Raw genomic sequence first — 15093 nt, forward strand, 5'->3', positions numbered from 1 at the left:
CTTGAAATAGAGATCTTCCTGCCCCAGCCTCCTGAGTTAGTAGCATCTCAGGCCTGTGATCAGACTCAGCTTCCTCTTATGAAGCCACTAATACCACCATAGCCTTAGGACCTCCCTCATCTGATCCTGTTTCCCAAAGACCCTACCACTCAATGCCAGCAACAGAGGTGAATCTTTCTCCTAAAAAGGGAACAAGAATTCAAACCACAGAGGTTTCCAGTCTAGAAAAATCAAAATTCAGGAGGTTTTCCCATGAGAGCTCCACAGAACATTCCTCCCTGTCTCTGGGCTGTGTAAGAGACTGAGCCTGGGTTAGACTCAGTGGTAGACTGCTTGCCTAGTGTACTTAAGGCCTTGGGTTCCGTCTCCCAGCACCACCTAGAAACAAAACTACAACAGAGCCATCCAAAGCCAGGCCCTTCTGCCCAGGGAGCAGAAGTCGAGTGATGCACACAAGGCTTATACTGTGGACTCAGAAGTCCCACGGCCCATGGTCCAGAGCATAAGGAGACCCCTTGTCTACCTGGAGAGCTAGCTGTACTTCCCTCAGCAAGTGCAGGGTGTGGTCAGCCTATTATTGGAGTTGAATTTCTGCAGTCAACAGGGCGGGAAAGGAAGAGGGTGGGGGTATATGGGTAAGGATGGGGTAAGGTGGGGAGTGAGGGGTACAGGGTGAGAGTGAGGTGGGGAGTGAGGGGTGCAGGGTGGTGGGGAATGAGAGGGTACAGGGTAAGAATGGGGTAAGGTGCAGGATAAAGATGGGATTGGGATACAGGGTGTGTGTGTGTGTGTGTGTGTGTGTGTGTGTGTGTGTGTGTGTTGCCCATTCATGTGCAGAGAGGGGTGGCTGGAAAGCTAGCCAGGCAGATGGTGTGTTCCTTTGTCCTATTAGAGAACGCTGTGCGCCTTTGTACATTAAAAGCTCAGAGAAGTCCTACCATGACATCTTAGTTCATCCTAGGGCTTTCCAGATGTACATGATCTGGGATGATGTGCTTGATCTCTGCCTCTCTCTCTCTTTCTTCCCTCCTCCCCCTTCCTCTCTCAGCTTTTATTATAATAGGCCACAGTGTAAACATGGTGCCATGGATGTTTGGGGAATAAGAAGCCACACACTGTCTTCACAGACAGCCAACACTGGGATTCGGGTTCTTCATTGCAAATCGGATATTTGGCCCATAGATGATAGCTCTATTTATGCTTGTCACACAGGGTGACGGTAGTGATTACAGCCATGGCATCTATGGGTGGCTGTCCTGCACCTAGTGCAATGCAAGGCTTTGAGGTTTTTCGTCCACTCATGGGTCTGATCCTCCTGGCCACTCCATGAGACAGCACCATCCTAGATATGCCTGGTGATGAGGAAACCAAAGATCCAGGAGATCGGTGTGTCCACATCACACAACAGCTGGGTGGCAGCCCCAGGATTGATTCCGAATGTCTGCGTGGCACTTACCAAGGCTGGGTGTTCTCTCAGAAGGTGACCCCAGCCCTCCCTCACTCCCCCACCTCCTTACTCAATACCCTGAGCACATTCCCTTCCTAGGAAAAAAGAGATTATGCAGCCCTTGGCTGTTTCTGAAGTAGGCATTAAGGGTTTGGGGGCCTTATCTCAGTTACTGCTCTGAATTCTAATCTGAGGCTCTTGGAGATTCCAGTCTTTTCCACATCTACACAGAAACCCTCCAGGGAAAGCTCACAGATATTGTGATATGGCCTGTGAACAGCCTGGCTGTTCCTTAAGCCCCTGTCACCCTTCCCAGAGCTCTAGGGGAAGGTACCTGCTGCATGCTGGACCCAGTGCTGGGCACTCACAGCCCACAGGAATTATTTTGTTTCACCAATGAAACAAGCAAAGCTCAGAGAGGCTTGTGTTCACCCAGCGCTACACAATTAGTGCACATGGAAGCTGTAGTCGATCCTGCCTTGACAGTGACTTGGCTCATTTGATTCTTCTGCCCTTGGTTCTTCCAGTGGGGAGCAAGAAAGGGGAGCCAGGGTGGTCATCCTGGAAATGATGGGGCTCAGAGGGATTCCCAGAGGGTTCCTGGCTGTCATTCCTATTCTGGACAAGAGTGAGCACCCTCAACTTCTAGGGATCCACCCAGCTTTCTGGGGTACCCTTCTCAACCAACCCTGAGGTGATCTTGTCACTTCTTCCTATATCAGATATTCTCCAATGGGAAGAGATAAGACCCAGCAGGTGTCATCTGCCCCTTTCCCCCACCAGCTCTGAGAGGTCCCGATGTCTGTGTGGAATAGAGGGGTCTCGTGGGAAGACCAGGATCTCAAAAGCACAAAACTGAGGCAGGGAAGAAGAAAGAGACACTGGTTGTACTCTTGAGGCAACTATACCAAGCCTGAGACCCTGTAGTATTATTGGGTCTCTCTGCTGAGGGAGCCAGAGGGACACTGGCTTAGAATAGTGAAGAACCAGGAACATTCTCCTTGAGAAACTATGACCTGGGCATGGGATCATGGGAGGTTCCAGGACTGGCAGGCACTAGCTGAGCCGCTCACAGCTGCTTGAGACTGGATAGGTCTGTCCTGTTCAGCCTTAACCTCAGACTCCATAGATAGAGAAGGTGCAGGTGAGGCAGCTGGCAAAGGAATCCCAGCCCAGGTGGATGGGAATGGGTCAGTTGCTGAGCATCTGTGTGCTGGAGGTGCAGAAAGATCAGGCTGAGGAGGAGGTGGCTAGGCAGACTTTTGGATTCTCGCAGGTGATGGAACAGACACAGTAGTGATGGATGGACAGGTGGGTGGATGATGTTCATAACATTCCTTACAGGCTCTAAGTGCTACCCTGCTGTGATCCCACTATGCAGAGAGAAGCAAGAGAAGGTAATAAAATAGATATGGAGGTGAGCTGGGCATGGCAGTACACACGAGTCTTATAGAACTTGTGAAGTGGAAGTAAGAGAATGGGTTGCTCCAGACTAGCCTACATAACAGGACCACAGATGGATGATGGATAGATGGATGGATGGATGGATGGATGGATGGATGGATGGATAGATGGGTGGATGAGTGGATGGATAGATGGATAGATGGATGGTAGATAGATAGATGAGTGGATGGATAGATGGATGGGTGGATGGGTGGGTAGATGGGTTGATGCATGGATGGATGCATGTATGGAGAGTTCATAGGATTTACTGCAATGTGTCCATCCTGGGTCGACTCTAGCCCATTGGAGAATTCTCATTTGTACTCTGTCCTGCATCTTTCTTTCTTGTCCCCATCACATTACTGATCAGCAGGAAATGAGGAACAGTGGGTCTGCACAGAGAGTACCACACAGGGAAGGGACTTCCTTCCTGTACTCTAAGCACATGTCCCTCTTTCACAGGTCTGGAAGAGGTCAGGGGCCTGGTTTTACAAAGGGCTCCCCAAGTACATCTTGCCCCTGAAAACCCCTGGCCGGGCTGACGATCTCCACTTTCGACCTCTGCCTGTGGAGCCCACAGAACCACAGCCTCAGAGTGCTGAAGCCAGCCGTGTCTACACATGGGCCCGAGGGAGAGGTAAGAACCCTGTGCCCTCCATGGGGCTCCTGTAGTCCTCAGCCCCTTTGTGTTCCTAAGCAGAGCGCATGTGGCCTCAAACAGAATGACTGGTCACTCCACAGAGACATAGCCAAAGGGCCCTTTCAGGAACTACCCAGCAGGGCGGGGGGGGGGGGATGGAGGGGGTGCAGGAGCAACACTGTGGCTCTGCATGGTTAGGATGTCTTTTGCTTGCACTGCTGAACATGGAACCAGGTCTTTGCACACACTAGGCAAGCATCTTCCCAGCGAGCTGTCCTCAGCCCTTAGTCAGTTGGCAAGGGGTTTTCAGATCATCTCTCTCAAGCAGGCCTGTGATGCATCTTTACCTCACCTGTGTTATTTCTCAGGAAAGGGAGACCCTGGTCCTAATGAGCAGGGTGACTTGGTATCTGTGGTGATTATCCAGAGGTGGGTGTGTGCCCCTCTGTGACAGGCAGCCACTGTCTCTGTGCTGCTCCTGTTTCTGGTTTTCATTTCAAAGTTCCTGGTCTCACACAAGCAGCTGGAGCTTCTGAGTTGGATATTCAATAGCAGCCTCTTAGAGCCACAGAGCCTGAGGCCCAGGGTGCAGGGCCAGAGCTGGGCTCCAGAGCAGGCCCTTCCCCCTGGGTCTGGCTTCTTCTGCCCTGTAGTGGCCACACTTCACAGGGCCAGAGGGAGAGGGGTGAGGGGTCACCTGCTGGTAGCTTGTCTCAGAAGAGGTAGCCTTAAGATCACAGGCCTGCCAGCGGCTTTGGAAGAGCTTTGGGAGGTGCCCTGACTCTCTTCATGTCACATACTGTTTTTGTCCTTATCAAAAGGGTAACACATGTTTGTGATAGAAAAATAAAGGTCACCAAGCAGCAGGCCCCAGGAGATGAGACCCCTGTGAGTCACCCTTGCAAACAGAGCCATGTTAGGTACTGGCTGTCCCTTGTCAGGTAATTTTCATCCTTGTGTCACTTGGCACTTTCACAGCTGTCCCTCCTCACAGCTGTGCCTCCCTCCTGATGCCTGCAGCTCTTCCTGGTGTGACTCAGACCCATGTTTAGCTTCCCCTGATACCACAAACAAGTGTGTGGGGTGCAGGGCTGAATGCAGGTGAAGACCTGGTCTGTGGCGTCCTTATATGTAGGGGTTCCAAGGGGAGTGGCCCGGTTGGGACACTGCCTCACAGGGATGTCATAGCCGCCAAGCCTGACTGTCTTCTGTTCTGTCCCTCTCTCTGGGTGCATCCTTATCCCACAGTCTAAAGGAAGTCTGAGGTCTGTGATCTTAGAAACAGAAGCTAATGGACCAACAGGTTCACATGGTTGCTATGAGTGGCTGAGAAGAGGCCTGAGGCCTGTGTGAGCAACTGGGATCCAATTGCCCATTGTACGGGTCCTTACTACCCACCTACTCCCAATCAGCACATCCGTACACACACGCACACATATCACTCATACACATCCAGGAGCACACACGCTCACACATGTTCATATGCGTGTAGACTGCCACATATGTTCACACACACTCACCAGCAGACCTGTACACTGGGCACAGCAGTACTCCTGGCACCTCCTCAGCTGTGGAGAGACACAGGAGAGGAGGCCAGCATCCCCACACACGGGCAGCCTAGAGGCTCTCCCTCTGAGTTAGGGGGTGCAGAGCCCTCAGGCTGCTATGTCAGGCCTGCTGGAGCCCTATGGTCCCTGAGTGGCTTGATGCACAGGCAGCAAAGCAGGGATCGCATCTGTGCCCACACTAAGGGAGGCCACTGGGGTATGTGGTGCTGGGGTGAGCAGAGCTGAACTCGGAAGAAGAGCTAGTGGCTGCGGCAAAGGAGGAGAGCCAAAGAAAGGACAGTAGAGTCATGTCAGTGCAGAAACCATGGGGCAGGGCCGTCTAGCAGAGCTGCAAAGAACCTGATAGTGTGTGCTCTTCAGCTGCCATGGCTGTTGCTGGCAGCTTCTGTGCCCTCTTGAGTCAGTCTCTGCTTTCCAGCTGAGGGCCCCTGGCTGCCTCAGGTCTGACCATGTCCTCACAAGGTACAGCTCTGGCTACTTTACCTGTGTGAGGCTAGACCAGCTGGTATATGGGAACCATCCTTACCCAGGGACAGTCTTGAGCTATGGACTGTGATAAGGGACTTTCCAATCCATCCCTGCATTGTAGCTCATGTAGCCTCAAGGTCCATGGTAGCCTGTGGTCAGGGCTCTGTCACACCTGCCTCAAGGAATCCTGGGATCTGGCCCCTGTGTAGCTGTTGACTCTAGGGAGACGACAGCCCTCGGCAGGCAGCTTTGAGAGTGTAGTGTGGGCTGTCTTCACGTCCAATCCTAGATCCTCATGGTGCTTTCGAGCTCTGAAAGTGACTTCTCCTCCCTCACCCTTGCCCACCATCGGGTGCCCAGGGGCTCGGCAGCTAGCTATGCTCACAGCTGTGGCAGTGACCCAGGGCAAGCTAGTGCACACAGCTGTCCAGCACCACAGCTGGGCTGACTGAGCTTAGGGATCAGAGTAGCCATCATGAGGGTACCATTCCTACAACCCTGAAATGTCCTGTGGCAGGACCACATCTGTCCTCTGCAGGCCAGTACCTTAGCACATAGCACTCTGAGTAGCATAGAAAAGATGCCACAGATATGTGAGCAAGTGAGCGAGCCATGACCCTGATTCTGAGACTGCAAAGGAGGCTGGGAGGGTGTGGGGCAGTGGTCATTACATCACAGTGCCTCTGGTCCATGAGATGTTAGATGGACCCAAGAGATGTTGGGTGGCTGGGAAAACCAGCTGCCCTCACAAGGAAGCTGTCTTCCTGGCCCGGGGCCTCAAGGGACTCCAGGCCACTGTCCCCTCCTGCCCACAGTTCTTCCCACAGGCATGGGGCTGAGGCTAGCACCACCTCACCCAGCCTCTGTCTGTGACCCTCTTCCCCACCCTGATCCCATGCTCCCACCCCAAGGCTTGGGCTCCAGCACCTATGCCTCCACCCTCTCCTGCCCGAATGCTAGCCCTCACTCATTTCCTTTCTTGTAGCCCGTTCGACATGTAGGGTAAGCAATAGATAACATTGTGAATGACTTTGTTTTTATTCTGTGCACGGGTACACGTGTGTGCTCTGTGTGTGTGCAGGCAAACACACGCCAGAAAGGCTATAGCTCTACTTTGCCATGGGTTCTCTCCTTCCACCTTTACGTGGGTTCCAGAGATTGAACTCAAGACACCAGGCCTGTGAAGCAAGAGCATTGAGACACCTCACTGGCCCCGAGCTATGAACTCTTCAATATACACAGGGATCTAGGAGTTAATTGATATTTGTGAGTGAGATAGGCGCCTTCTTCCCATCTTCCTCCACGTCTCTCTTTATTAATTTTTAATAATATAAGAACACAAGTTAAATAATTCAGCAAGGAATGAAAACCAGTAACCTCTTCTGTTTGTCCTTACACTATAGCCCTTGACCAAATGCCCACTGGATTTAGGCATTTAAATTTGCTTTGCAACAAAAATAAAACAGGCTCTTGCCTGTAGATGTATGGCTTTTTGCAATTGTGTTTTTGTTTGTTTGTTTGTTTGTTTGTTTGTTTGTTTGTTTGTCTTGAGGCAGCCCTGCTTGGCCTGGAACTCTTTGTGTAGTCCAGGCTAGCCTAGAAGTCACAGAGATTCAACTGACTCTGTCTCAAATGACAGGGGCAGCTACACAGGGGCCAGATGTACCAGACCTGTTAGAAGAATGCTGAGGGCTCCTTCCAGGCCGTTGGATCTAGACTGTACTTCACTTCAGTGGATGAATAAAATCCGCTGAACATTGGATCATGGTTTTGTCGCTCTCTATCAATGGACTTTAATGTTGTTTCTGGATTTTGCCTTGAAATATTCTTTAGATCGGTAATCTGCAAACTGAAGCTTCCATGTCTGGGGGGTCAGGCCGTGTAATGACCGAGTCACACCTAGTCATTCCCACTGTGGCAGTCTGGCCATACATCCTTGCTGCCTGTGATGTTGTTGATGGTTATAACCATGGTCAGTCTACAGGGAAGAAAAAAACCATTTCATTGTTTCTATGCCCTCGTCTGAGTAGGTCTTCCTGTCTATTATTTATTGATTTTAATTCCAACGTCCTGTTTTCTACGTTGTTTGTTGAAGCCAGGCACTGTGGCAAATGCTTTTATTATGTCACAGATGCCTCTGGTCCAGGAGCTGCTAGGCATGTGTTCTCAAACTGTGGGTCATTACTCTTTGGTGGGGGTGGGGGGGTCACCTAAGACCATTGGAAAGGACAGATACTTACAATATGATTTATAACAGTAGCAAAAACACAATTATGAAGTAGCAACAAAAATAATGTTGGGGCTCACTACAGCATAAGGAACTGTATTAAAGGATCCCAGGATCAGGGAGGTTGAGAACCACTGTATCAGGAGGCCCTAGCACTTGGGAGGTAGAGGCAAGAGCCTTCTGAATTCAAGGCTGGTCTCGGTTTTGTATGAAGTTCTAGTAAGTTCCAGACTAGCCTGAGCTACAGAGTAAGCCCCCTGTCTCAGAACAGTAACAAAAGAAAATCATATTAACTGAGAAAGCCCTGAAGCCATGTCCAATCATAGTTGGCAGTTCAGCTTTGTTCTGTTACATTTTTGCTGGTGTGCGGGCTACGCCCAGGCCCTTGAGTGAGCCAGGCACACACTCTGCCACTCACTGTGCGCCAGTGCGACATTTTGTTTTAGATTTATTTTATGTGTCTGAGTGTTTTACCTGAATGTATATCTGTGCACTGTGAGTGTGCCTGGTACTCATGGAGGTAAGAGTGGGGGATTGGGGGGGTTAGATCCCAAGTAACTGGAGTTACAGACAGTTGTAAGCAATCCTGTAGGTGCTGGGAACTGAATCCAAGTCCTCTGTGAAAGCCGCCAGTGCTCTTAACCGTCTCTCTCACCCCCCTTACTGGTTTTTAATTGATGCAGAAAAGCAAAAAATAAAAATCCATTTTTTATATATTTAAATAATTAAAAGGAAACTATTGTTATTTAATGACGAGCATTCAGAACAAAAAGAAAGACTCTTACGTTTGTTTTCTTAGTTTTTAAAAAATCTATTTGGAACATTAAACATGATAGAAAAAAATCTCTTATGAAGTCCTCTATGAAAGGAAATTGTGACGAGTTCCTGATCAGACAGAAACGGTTCCATCTCCAAGGGAGAATACACAGCGTAACTGTGGCTTCGTAGAATGAATTGGGTAGTGCTCCTTCTGTTTCTATTTTGTGGAATAGTTTGAAGAGTATTGGTATTAGGTCTTCTTTGAAGGTCTGATAGAATTCTGCACTAAAATCATCTGGTTCTGGACTCTTTGGTTGGGAGAGAGACTTTTAATGACTGCTTCTACTTCTTTAGGGGTTATGGGACTGTTTGGATGGCTTATCTGATCCTGATTTAACTTTGGTATTTGTTATCTGTCTAGAAAATTGTCCATTTCATCCAGATTTTCCAGTTTTGTTGAATATAGGCTTTTGTAGTAAGATCTGATGATTTTTTTTAATTTCCTCAGTTTCTGTTGTTATGTCTCCCATTTCATTTCTGATTTTGTTAGTTTGGATACTGTCTCTGTGCCCTCTGATTAGTCTGGCTAAGGGTTTATCTATCTTTTTGATTTTCTCAAAGAACCAGCTCCTTGTTTTGTTGATATTTTGTATAGTTCTTTTTGTTTCTACTTGGTTGATTTCAGCTCCGAGTTTGATTATTTTCTGCCATCTATTCCTCTTGGGTTGCTTCTTTTTGTTCTAGAGCTTTCAGGTGTGCTGTTAAACTGCTAGTGTATGCTCTCTCCAGTTTTGGAGGCACTCAGAGCTGAGTTTTTCTCTTAGCACTGCTTTCATTGTGTCCCATAAGTTTGGGTATGTTGTGCCTTCATTTTCATTAAATTCTAAAAAGTCTTTAATTTCTTTATTTCTTCCTTGACCAAGTTATCATTGAATAGAGTTTTGTTCAGTTTCCATGTGTGTGGACTTTCCATTGTTTTTGTTGTTATTGAAGACCAGCCTTAGTCTGTGGTGATCTGGTAGGATGCAAGGGATTATTTCAATTTTCTTGTATCTGTTGAGACCTGTTTGTGACTGATTATATGGTCAATTTTAGAGAAGGTACCATGAGGTGTTAAGAAGGAGATATATTCTTTTGTTTTAGGATGAAATGTTCTATAGATATCTGTTAAATCCATTTGTTCCATAACTTCTGTTAGTTTCAGTGTGTCTCTGTTTAATTTCTGTTCCCATGGTCTATTCATTGATGAGAGTGGGGTGTTGAAGTCTCCCACTATTATTGTGTGAGGTGCAATGTGTGCTTCGAGCTCTAGTAAAGTTTCTTTTACGAATGTGGGTGCCCTTGCATTTGGAGCATAGATGTTCAGAATTGAGATTTCTTCTTGGTAGATTTTTTTCCTTTGATGAGTATGAAGTGTCCTTCCTTATCTTTTTTGATAACTTTTGGTTGAAAGTTGATTTTACTCGATATTAGAATGACTACTCCAGCTTGTTTCTTGGGACCATTTGCTTGGAAAATTATTTTCTAGCCCTTTACTCTGAGGTCATGTCTGTCTTTGACACTGAGGTGTGTTTCCTGTATGCAGTAAAATGCTAGGTTCTGTTTACATATCCAGTCTGTTATTCTATGTCTTTTTATTGGGGAATTGAGTCCATTGATGTTAAGAGATATTAAGGAATAGTGATTGTTGCTTCCTATTATTTTCAATATTATTTTTATGTTTGTGTGGCTATCTTCTTTTGGGTTTGTTGAAAGAAGATTACTTTCTTGCTTTTTCTAGGGTGTAGTTTCCCTCCTTGTGTTGGCGTTATCCCTCTATTATTCTTTGTAGGGCTGGATTTGTGGAAAGATATTGTGTAAATTTGTTTTTGTCATGGAATATCTTGGTTTCTGCATCTACGGTAATTGAGAGTTTTGCTGGGTATAGTAGCCTGGGCTGGCATTTGTGTTCTCTTAGGGTCTGTATAACATCTGTCCAGGATTTTCTAGCTTTCATAGTCTCTAGTGAGAAGTCTGGTATAATTCTGATAGGTCTGCCTTTATATGTTACTTGACCTTTTTCCCTTACTACTTTTAATATTCTTTCTTTGTTTTGTGCATTTGATGTTTTGGCTATTATGTGATGGGAGGAATTTTTTTCTGGTCCAATCTATTTGGAGTTCTGCAGGGTTTTTTCTGTTTATGGGCATCTCTTTTTCTAAGTTAGGGAAGTTTTTTTCTATAATTTTGTTGAAGATATTTACTGGTCCTTTAAGTTGGGAATCTTCACTCTCTTCTATACTTATTATCCTTAGGTTTGGTCTTCTCATTGTATCCTGGATTTCCTGGATGTTTTGGGTAGGAGCTTTTTGCATTTTTCATTTTCTTTGACAGTTGTGTCAATGTTTTCTATGGTATCTGCTGCACCTGAGATTCTCTCTTCTATCTCTTGTATTCTGTAGGTGATGCTTGCATCTATGACTCCTGATTTCTTTCCTAGGTTTTCTATCTCCAGGGTTGTCTCCCTTTGTGATTTATTTATTGTTTCTATTTCCATTTTTAGATCCTGGTTTTGTTCAATTCCTTCACCTGTTTAGTTGTGTTTTCCTGTAATTCTTTACAGTATTTTTGTGTTTCCTCTTTAAGGGCTTCTAGCTGTTTACCTGTGTTCTCTTGTATTTCTTTAAGGGAGTTATTTATGTCCTTCTTAAAGTCCTCTATCATCATCATGAGATGTGATTTTTAAATCAGAATGCTTTTCTGGTGTGTTAGGGTATCCAGGGTTCGCTGTGGTGGAAGAACTGGGTTCTGATGATGCCAAGTAGCCTTGGTTTCTGTTGCTTATGTTCTTGCCCTTGCCCCTTGCCATCTGGTTATCTCTGGCATTAGCTGTCTCTGACTGTGGCTTGTCCCTCCTGCAAGCCTGTGTATCAGTACTCCTGGGAGACTCCGGGGGGAATTTAGGTATGGAGAGCTGTGGCACAGGGTCAGTTCCGGGGTGCAGACGGAAACCAGAAGGATCCTGTCCCTGGCTGTTCCTTGGTTCCTGTGTCCTGATGGCTCTGGGCAGGTCCCTCTGAGCAGAAGTGGTGGCTCACAGGTGTGTCTGCACATCTGGGAGACTAACTATCTCCTGGTGGTATTTGGGTATGGAATGCTGTGGTACAGGATCAGCTCCGGACGTCAAAAAGCCATTTCTTAATATTAGAAAAGAACAAAAGAAATTGATCCTCTTTGCAGTTGATGTGTACACCAAGAACTTAACCAACTTTAACCTAAAAGCACTGGGATTAATAGAGAAATTTAGAAACTGACAAGACTTAAGTTAAAGTAATTTAGCTGGGTGGTGGTGTCGCATACCTTTAGTCCCAACACTCAGGAGGCAGAGACAGTCAGATCTCTCTGAGTTCGAGGCCAGCCTAATCTACAGAACAGAGCAAGTCCTTGGACAGCCTGAGAAATCTTGTCTTGAAAACCCAAAAAGAAAAATCAATTTAAAAAATCAATAGCTTTAATTCATACTGGCTAATTGAGAGTGGGAGTGAAAGGACCTATTTGTGATGGCAATAAAAAATTCTTTTATGCCTGGAAGGAAACTTTAAATGGAAGTTATAGGAACCAGCATAGAGAGAATTAAAGTCTCATTGTATTAGTATGCTTGAGCTGCTGTGTCAAAATGCCCCAATTGGGTGGCTTACGCTACAGAAATTGATTTATCCCAGGTCTGGCTGGTAGAGCAAGATCAAGGTGCAGGCAAGACATCTGGTGAGGGCTTTCCCTTTTGGTGCAGTGAGTGGCCGCCTTGTTCAGCACGTGCATGTGAGGACAGCGAGGTAGAAAGCTCTCTGCTCTCTCTCTCTTGCTCTCTCTCTCTCTCTCAGGCGGGTACTCATCTGTTGAATCAAGGCTTCATTTAATTCTTCCAAATACCTGGAGTTTAGGGCATCAACATGGATTAAGGTTGGAGATACAAACTTTCAACCCATAACACTTTATCAAAGGATAAATAAGTCCTGGGCAGAAAAGCAGGTTAAAAAGCATATAAAAACTTCAGTCCTGCCTGGAGTGTGGCAGTGCTGCCTTTAACGCCAGCATTTGGGAGGCCTCTGTGAGTTCAAGGCCAGCCTGGTCTACATAACAAGTTCCAAACCAGCCAGAGATACACTGTCTCAAAAAGGAAAAAGAAATCTTAATACTTCCATTTTTGTAGTTATACATTAAGATCTGTCTGATTCCCTTTGTGTGTGTGTAGACAGACAGACAGACAGACAGACAGAATGAATGAATGAATATGAGTGTGAGAGTGAGTGTGTGTGTGTGTGTGTGTGTGTGTGTATTTATGTATGTGTACTGCAACATGGGTGGGCCTGGAAAACTTCATACTAAGCAAAGGAAGCCAGCGTCAAAAGCTACATATTGTATGATCGCTTTCATAAAAAACATCTAGGCTAGGTAAACCCATAGACAGATGCATGTGGCAGGGCCTGGGGAGGATGGGGGAGGGGAGGAACCGCCAGTGAGGACAGTGTTTGAAAATATTCTGAAGTTGAATAGTGGTGGCGGTTGCCCAATGTTATGACTGTAGTAAAAACCACTGTATTGTATTCCCCCTAAAGAGTGAATTTTATAAGATATGAATTATGTCTCAATTTTTAAAGCTTGTGAGGAGCTTAGAGCAGCTATTACAGAATATGCAAATCGATGAATCGATGGGAGTTGAAGCAGAGTAGTCCCTGAAACGTACGGAAGCTAAACATCGGGATTTTTTTCAACTCAGTGGGAGAAGGCATGCTGATTCAATAACCAGAGCCAGTGATTCTACTTCCATTGCATCCAGGAACACATTATAGTCCTAAGGGCTAAGAGTAAGAAAGGAGCCAGGTGGTGTGGCCTGTGCCTTTAAGTCCTAGGCACTCAGGAGGCTGGGCCAAGAGGATCATTTGAGCACAGAGTTCAAGGCCAGCCTGAATACCACAGTGAAACCCTGCCTCCAAACCAGTCAGTCCATCATTGGGAATATTAAAGATGGAGGTGTGGCCCTGCCCTCTGGGTTCCTGTGGGACAGGTAGGCTCACCTCCTTGGTTTGCTCCATTTTTGCTCCTCTGGGTCTTAGGTACTGATTTATGGCAAAGATGCCAGTTAGTGAGCCCAGGAGGCTCATCCACAGTGAGGTACTAACTCTCACCCCAGGAGGCTTCAAAGAACAGCCCAGCCTAGTGCAGCCTCTGGGTCAGGTAAGGCCAGCCTTGTGTGTCGCCTGGCTTCAAGTGGCAAACCAATACTGGGGGCTCATGGCTCACTGACCCCTCATCAGGGCTTACCCCTCTTCCCCAGCCACAGGGAATACATACCTCCACCTCTCGTCCCCTTAGAGATGCAGGCGTCAGAAAGGCTTGGCACTGCTGCATTTGCTTCAAGCTCTTTGCCGCTCAGAGGCTAATAGGTTCCCTCTCTAGAAAGCCGAGGTCACGGCCTGTCCCTGCAGTCTTCTGCCACTTCCTCCCTCCTGCCCTGGTCCTCCCGAGCTAAGCATTTCTTCCTAGATGATACACTAGTTACCTTCAAGATCTGCCCCAGAAAGTACTTCAGGGTTTTGGATTTGTTCCATCTGGGTAATTGAAAAAAAAAAAAAAAAATGGGCTTTTGATACCACTTTACCGGCTACTAGGTTTTAAACAATGTTTTCAAGATACCAAACTAAACAGGGAGGACTCTGCCGCCCTGTGGAAGCAAGCGCTGGGGTTTCATTTGGGGTGCGCAGTCTAGCTCAGCCGCTCTGCAGAGCTTTATCAGGGATGACCCTGACCGAGTTATCCCCCAGCCGACCTAGCCTCCTCCACAGGGCTAGCACCTCCTAGAGAAGCCGAGTCACTGGAGCTGCACTGGCCAGTCCAGGGCACCCTGTGATTCATGGTCATTATCTCATTTGAAGCTCAGGGCAGCTGCAGACGGTGAAATTGACTCTTGCTGATGGATGAGACGGGAAAGCTGCACAAGGTCACGTAGGCTGCCGTAGGCTGCACCACGAGCTGTGGACCCAGGCTCTTCCTCACGAGTGTAGCACATGGCCGAGCCCTTGTCTCCATCAACACATAGCTGGCTTGGCCCTGTCTGATGGTTCAGAGGATTTTTCAAGTGAGGGGGTTGTTGCTAGGCTGCTGGAGAAGAGGGGGCTTGTGGCAAAGGAAGGGTGGCCAAAGCTATTCTGCCTGTCTGTACTCTTGGCTCCCTCTGCCTGCTGGGCAGCTTGCATCAGGCTGAGTCTGCATGGCCTGAGTTGCTGTACCTGTTTCCACCGTATCCACACCCTCAGGACCCACCATCAGCAGGGCCACCCATTTCTGCTCAGAGCACCCTTTTCGCATCCAGCCACCATTAGACATAATGGATGGCCCGGCCAGTGTCTTCCAATTAATTAACATCCAGCCACAGAACTGGGTACTTTGTATCTGACAGGGGAATGAGTTCCCTGTCAGTGAGGACATTCAAGTGGAGGCTGGACCTTACAGTGGGGGATCTTCTGCATCAGAAACTGGGAGATGCTCACTCTGGGATACTAGT

General features: G+C 47.3%; 1 protein-coding gene across 6 annotated transcripts in view; it reads left to right on the plus strand.

The window, feature by feature from the left end:
• Positions 1-15093, plus strand: part of Rph3al (rabphilin 3A like (without C2 domains)) — a 143398-nt gene that overhangs the window by 113609 nt on the left and 14696 nt on the right. For all 6 annotated transcript variants that reach the window (XM_076936291.1, XM_034505839.2, XM_034505838.2 and 3 more), the window contains one exon: positions 3353-3527. In XM_076936291.1, the coding sequence (XP_076792406.1) occupies positions 3353-3527 (175 nt within the window). The remainder of the gene's footprint in view (positions 1-3352; positions 3528-15093) is intronic.

Source organism: Arvicanthis niloticus, chromosome 6 (genome assembly GCF_011762505.2).
Source record: "Arvicanthis niloticus isolate mArvNil1 chromosome 6, mArvNil1.pat.X, whole genome shotgun sequence".
Taxonomy (NCBI): domain Eukaryota; kingdom Metazoa; phylum Chordata; class Mammalia; order Rodentia; family Muridae; genus Arvicanthis; species Arvicanthis niloticus.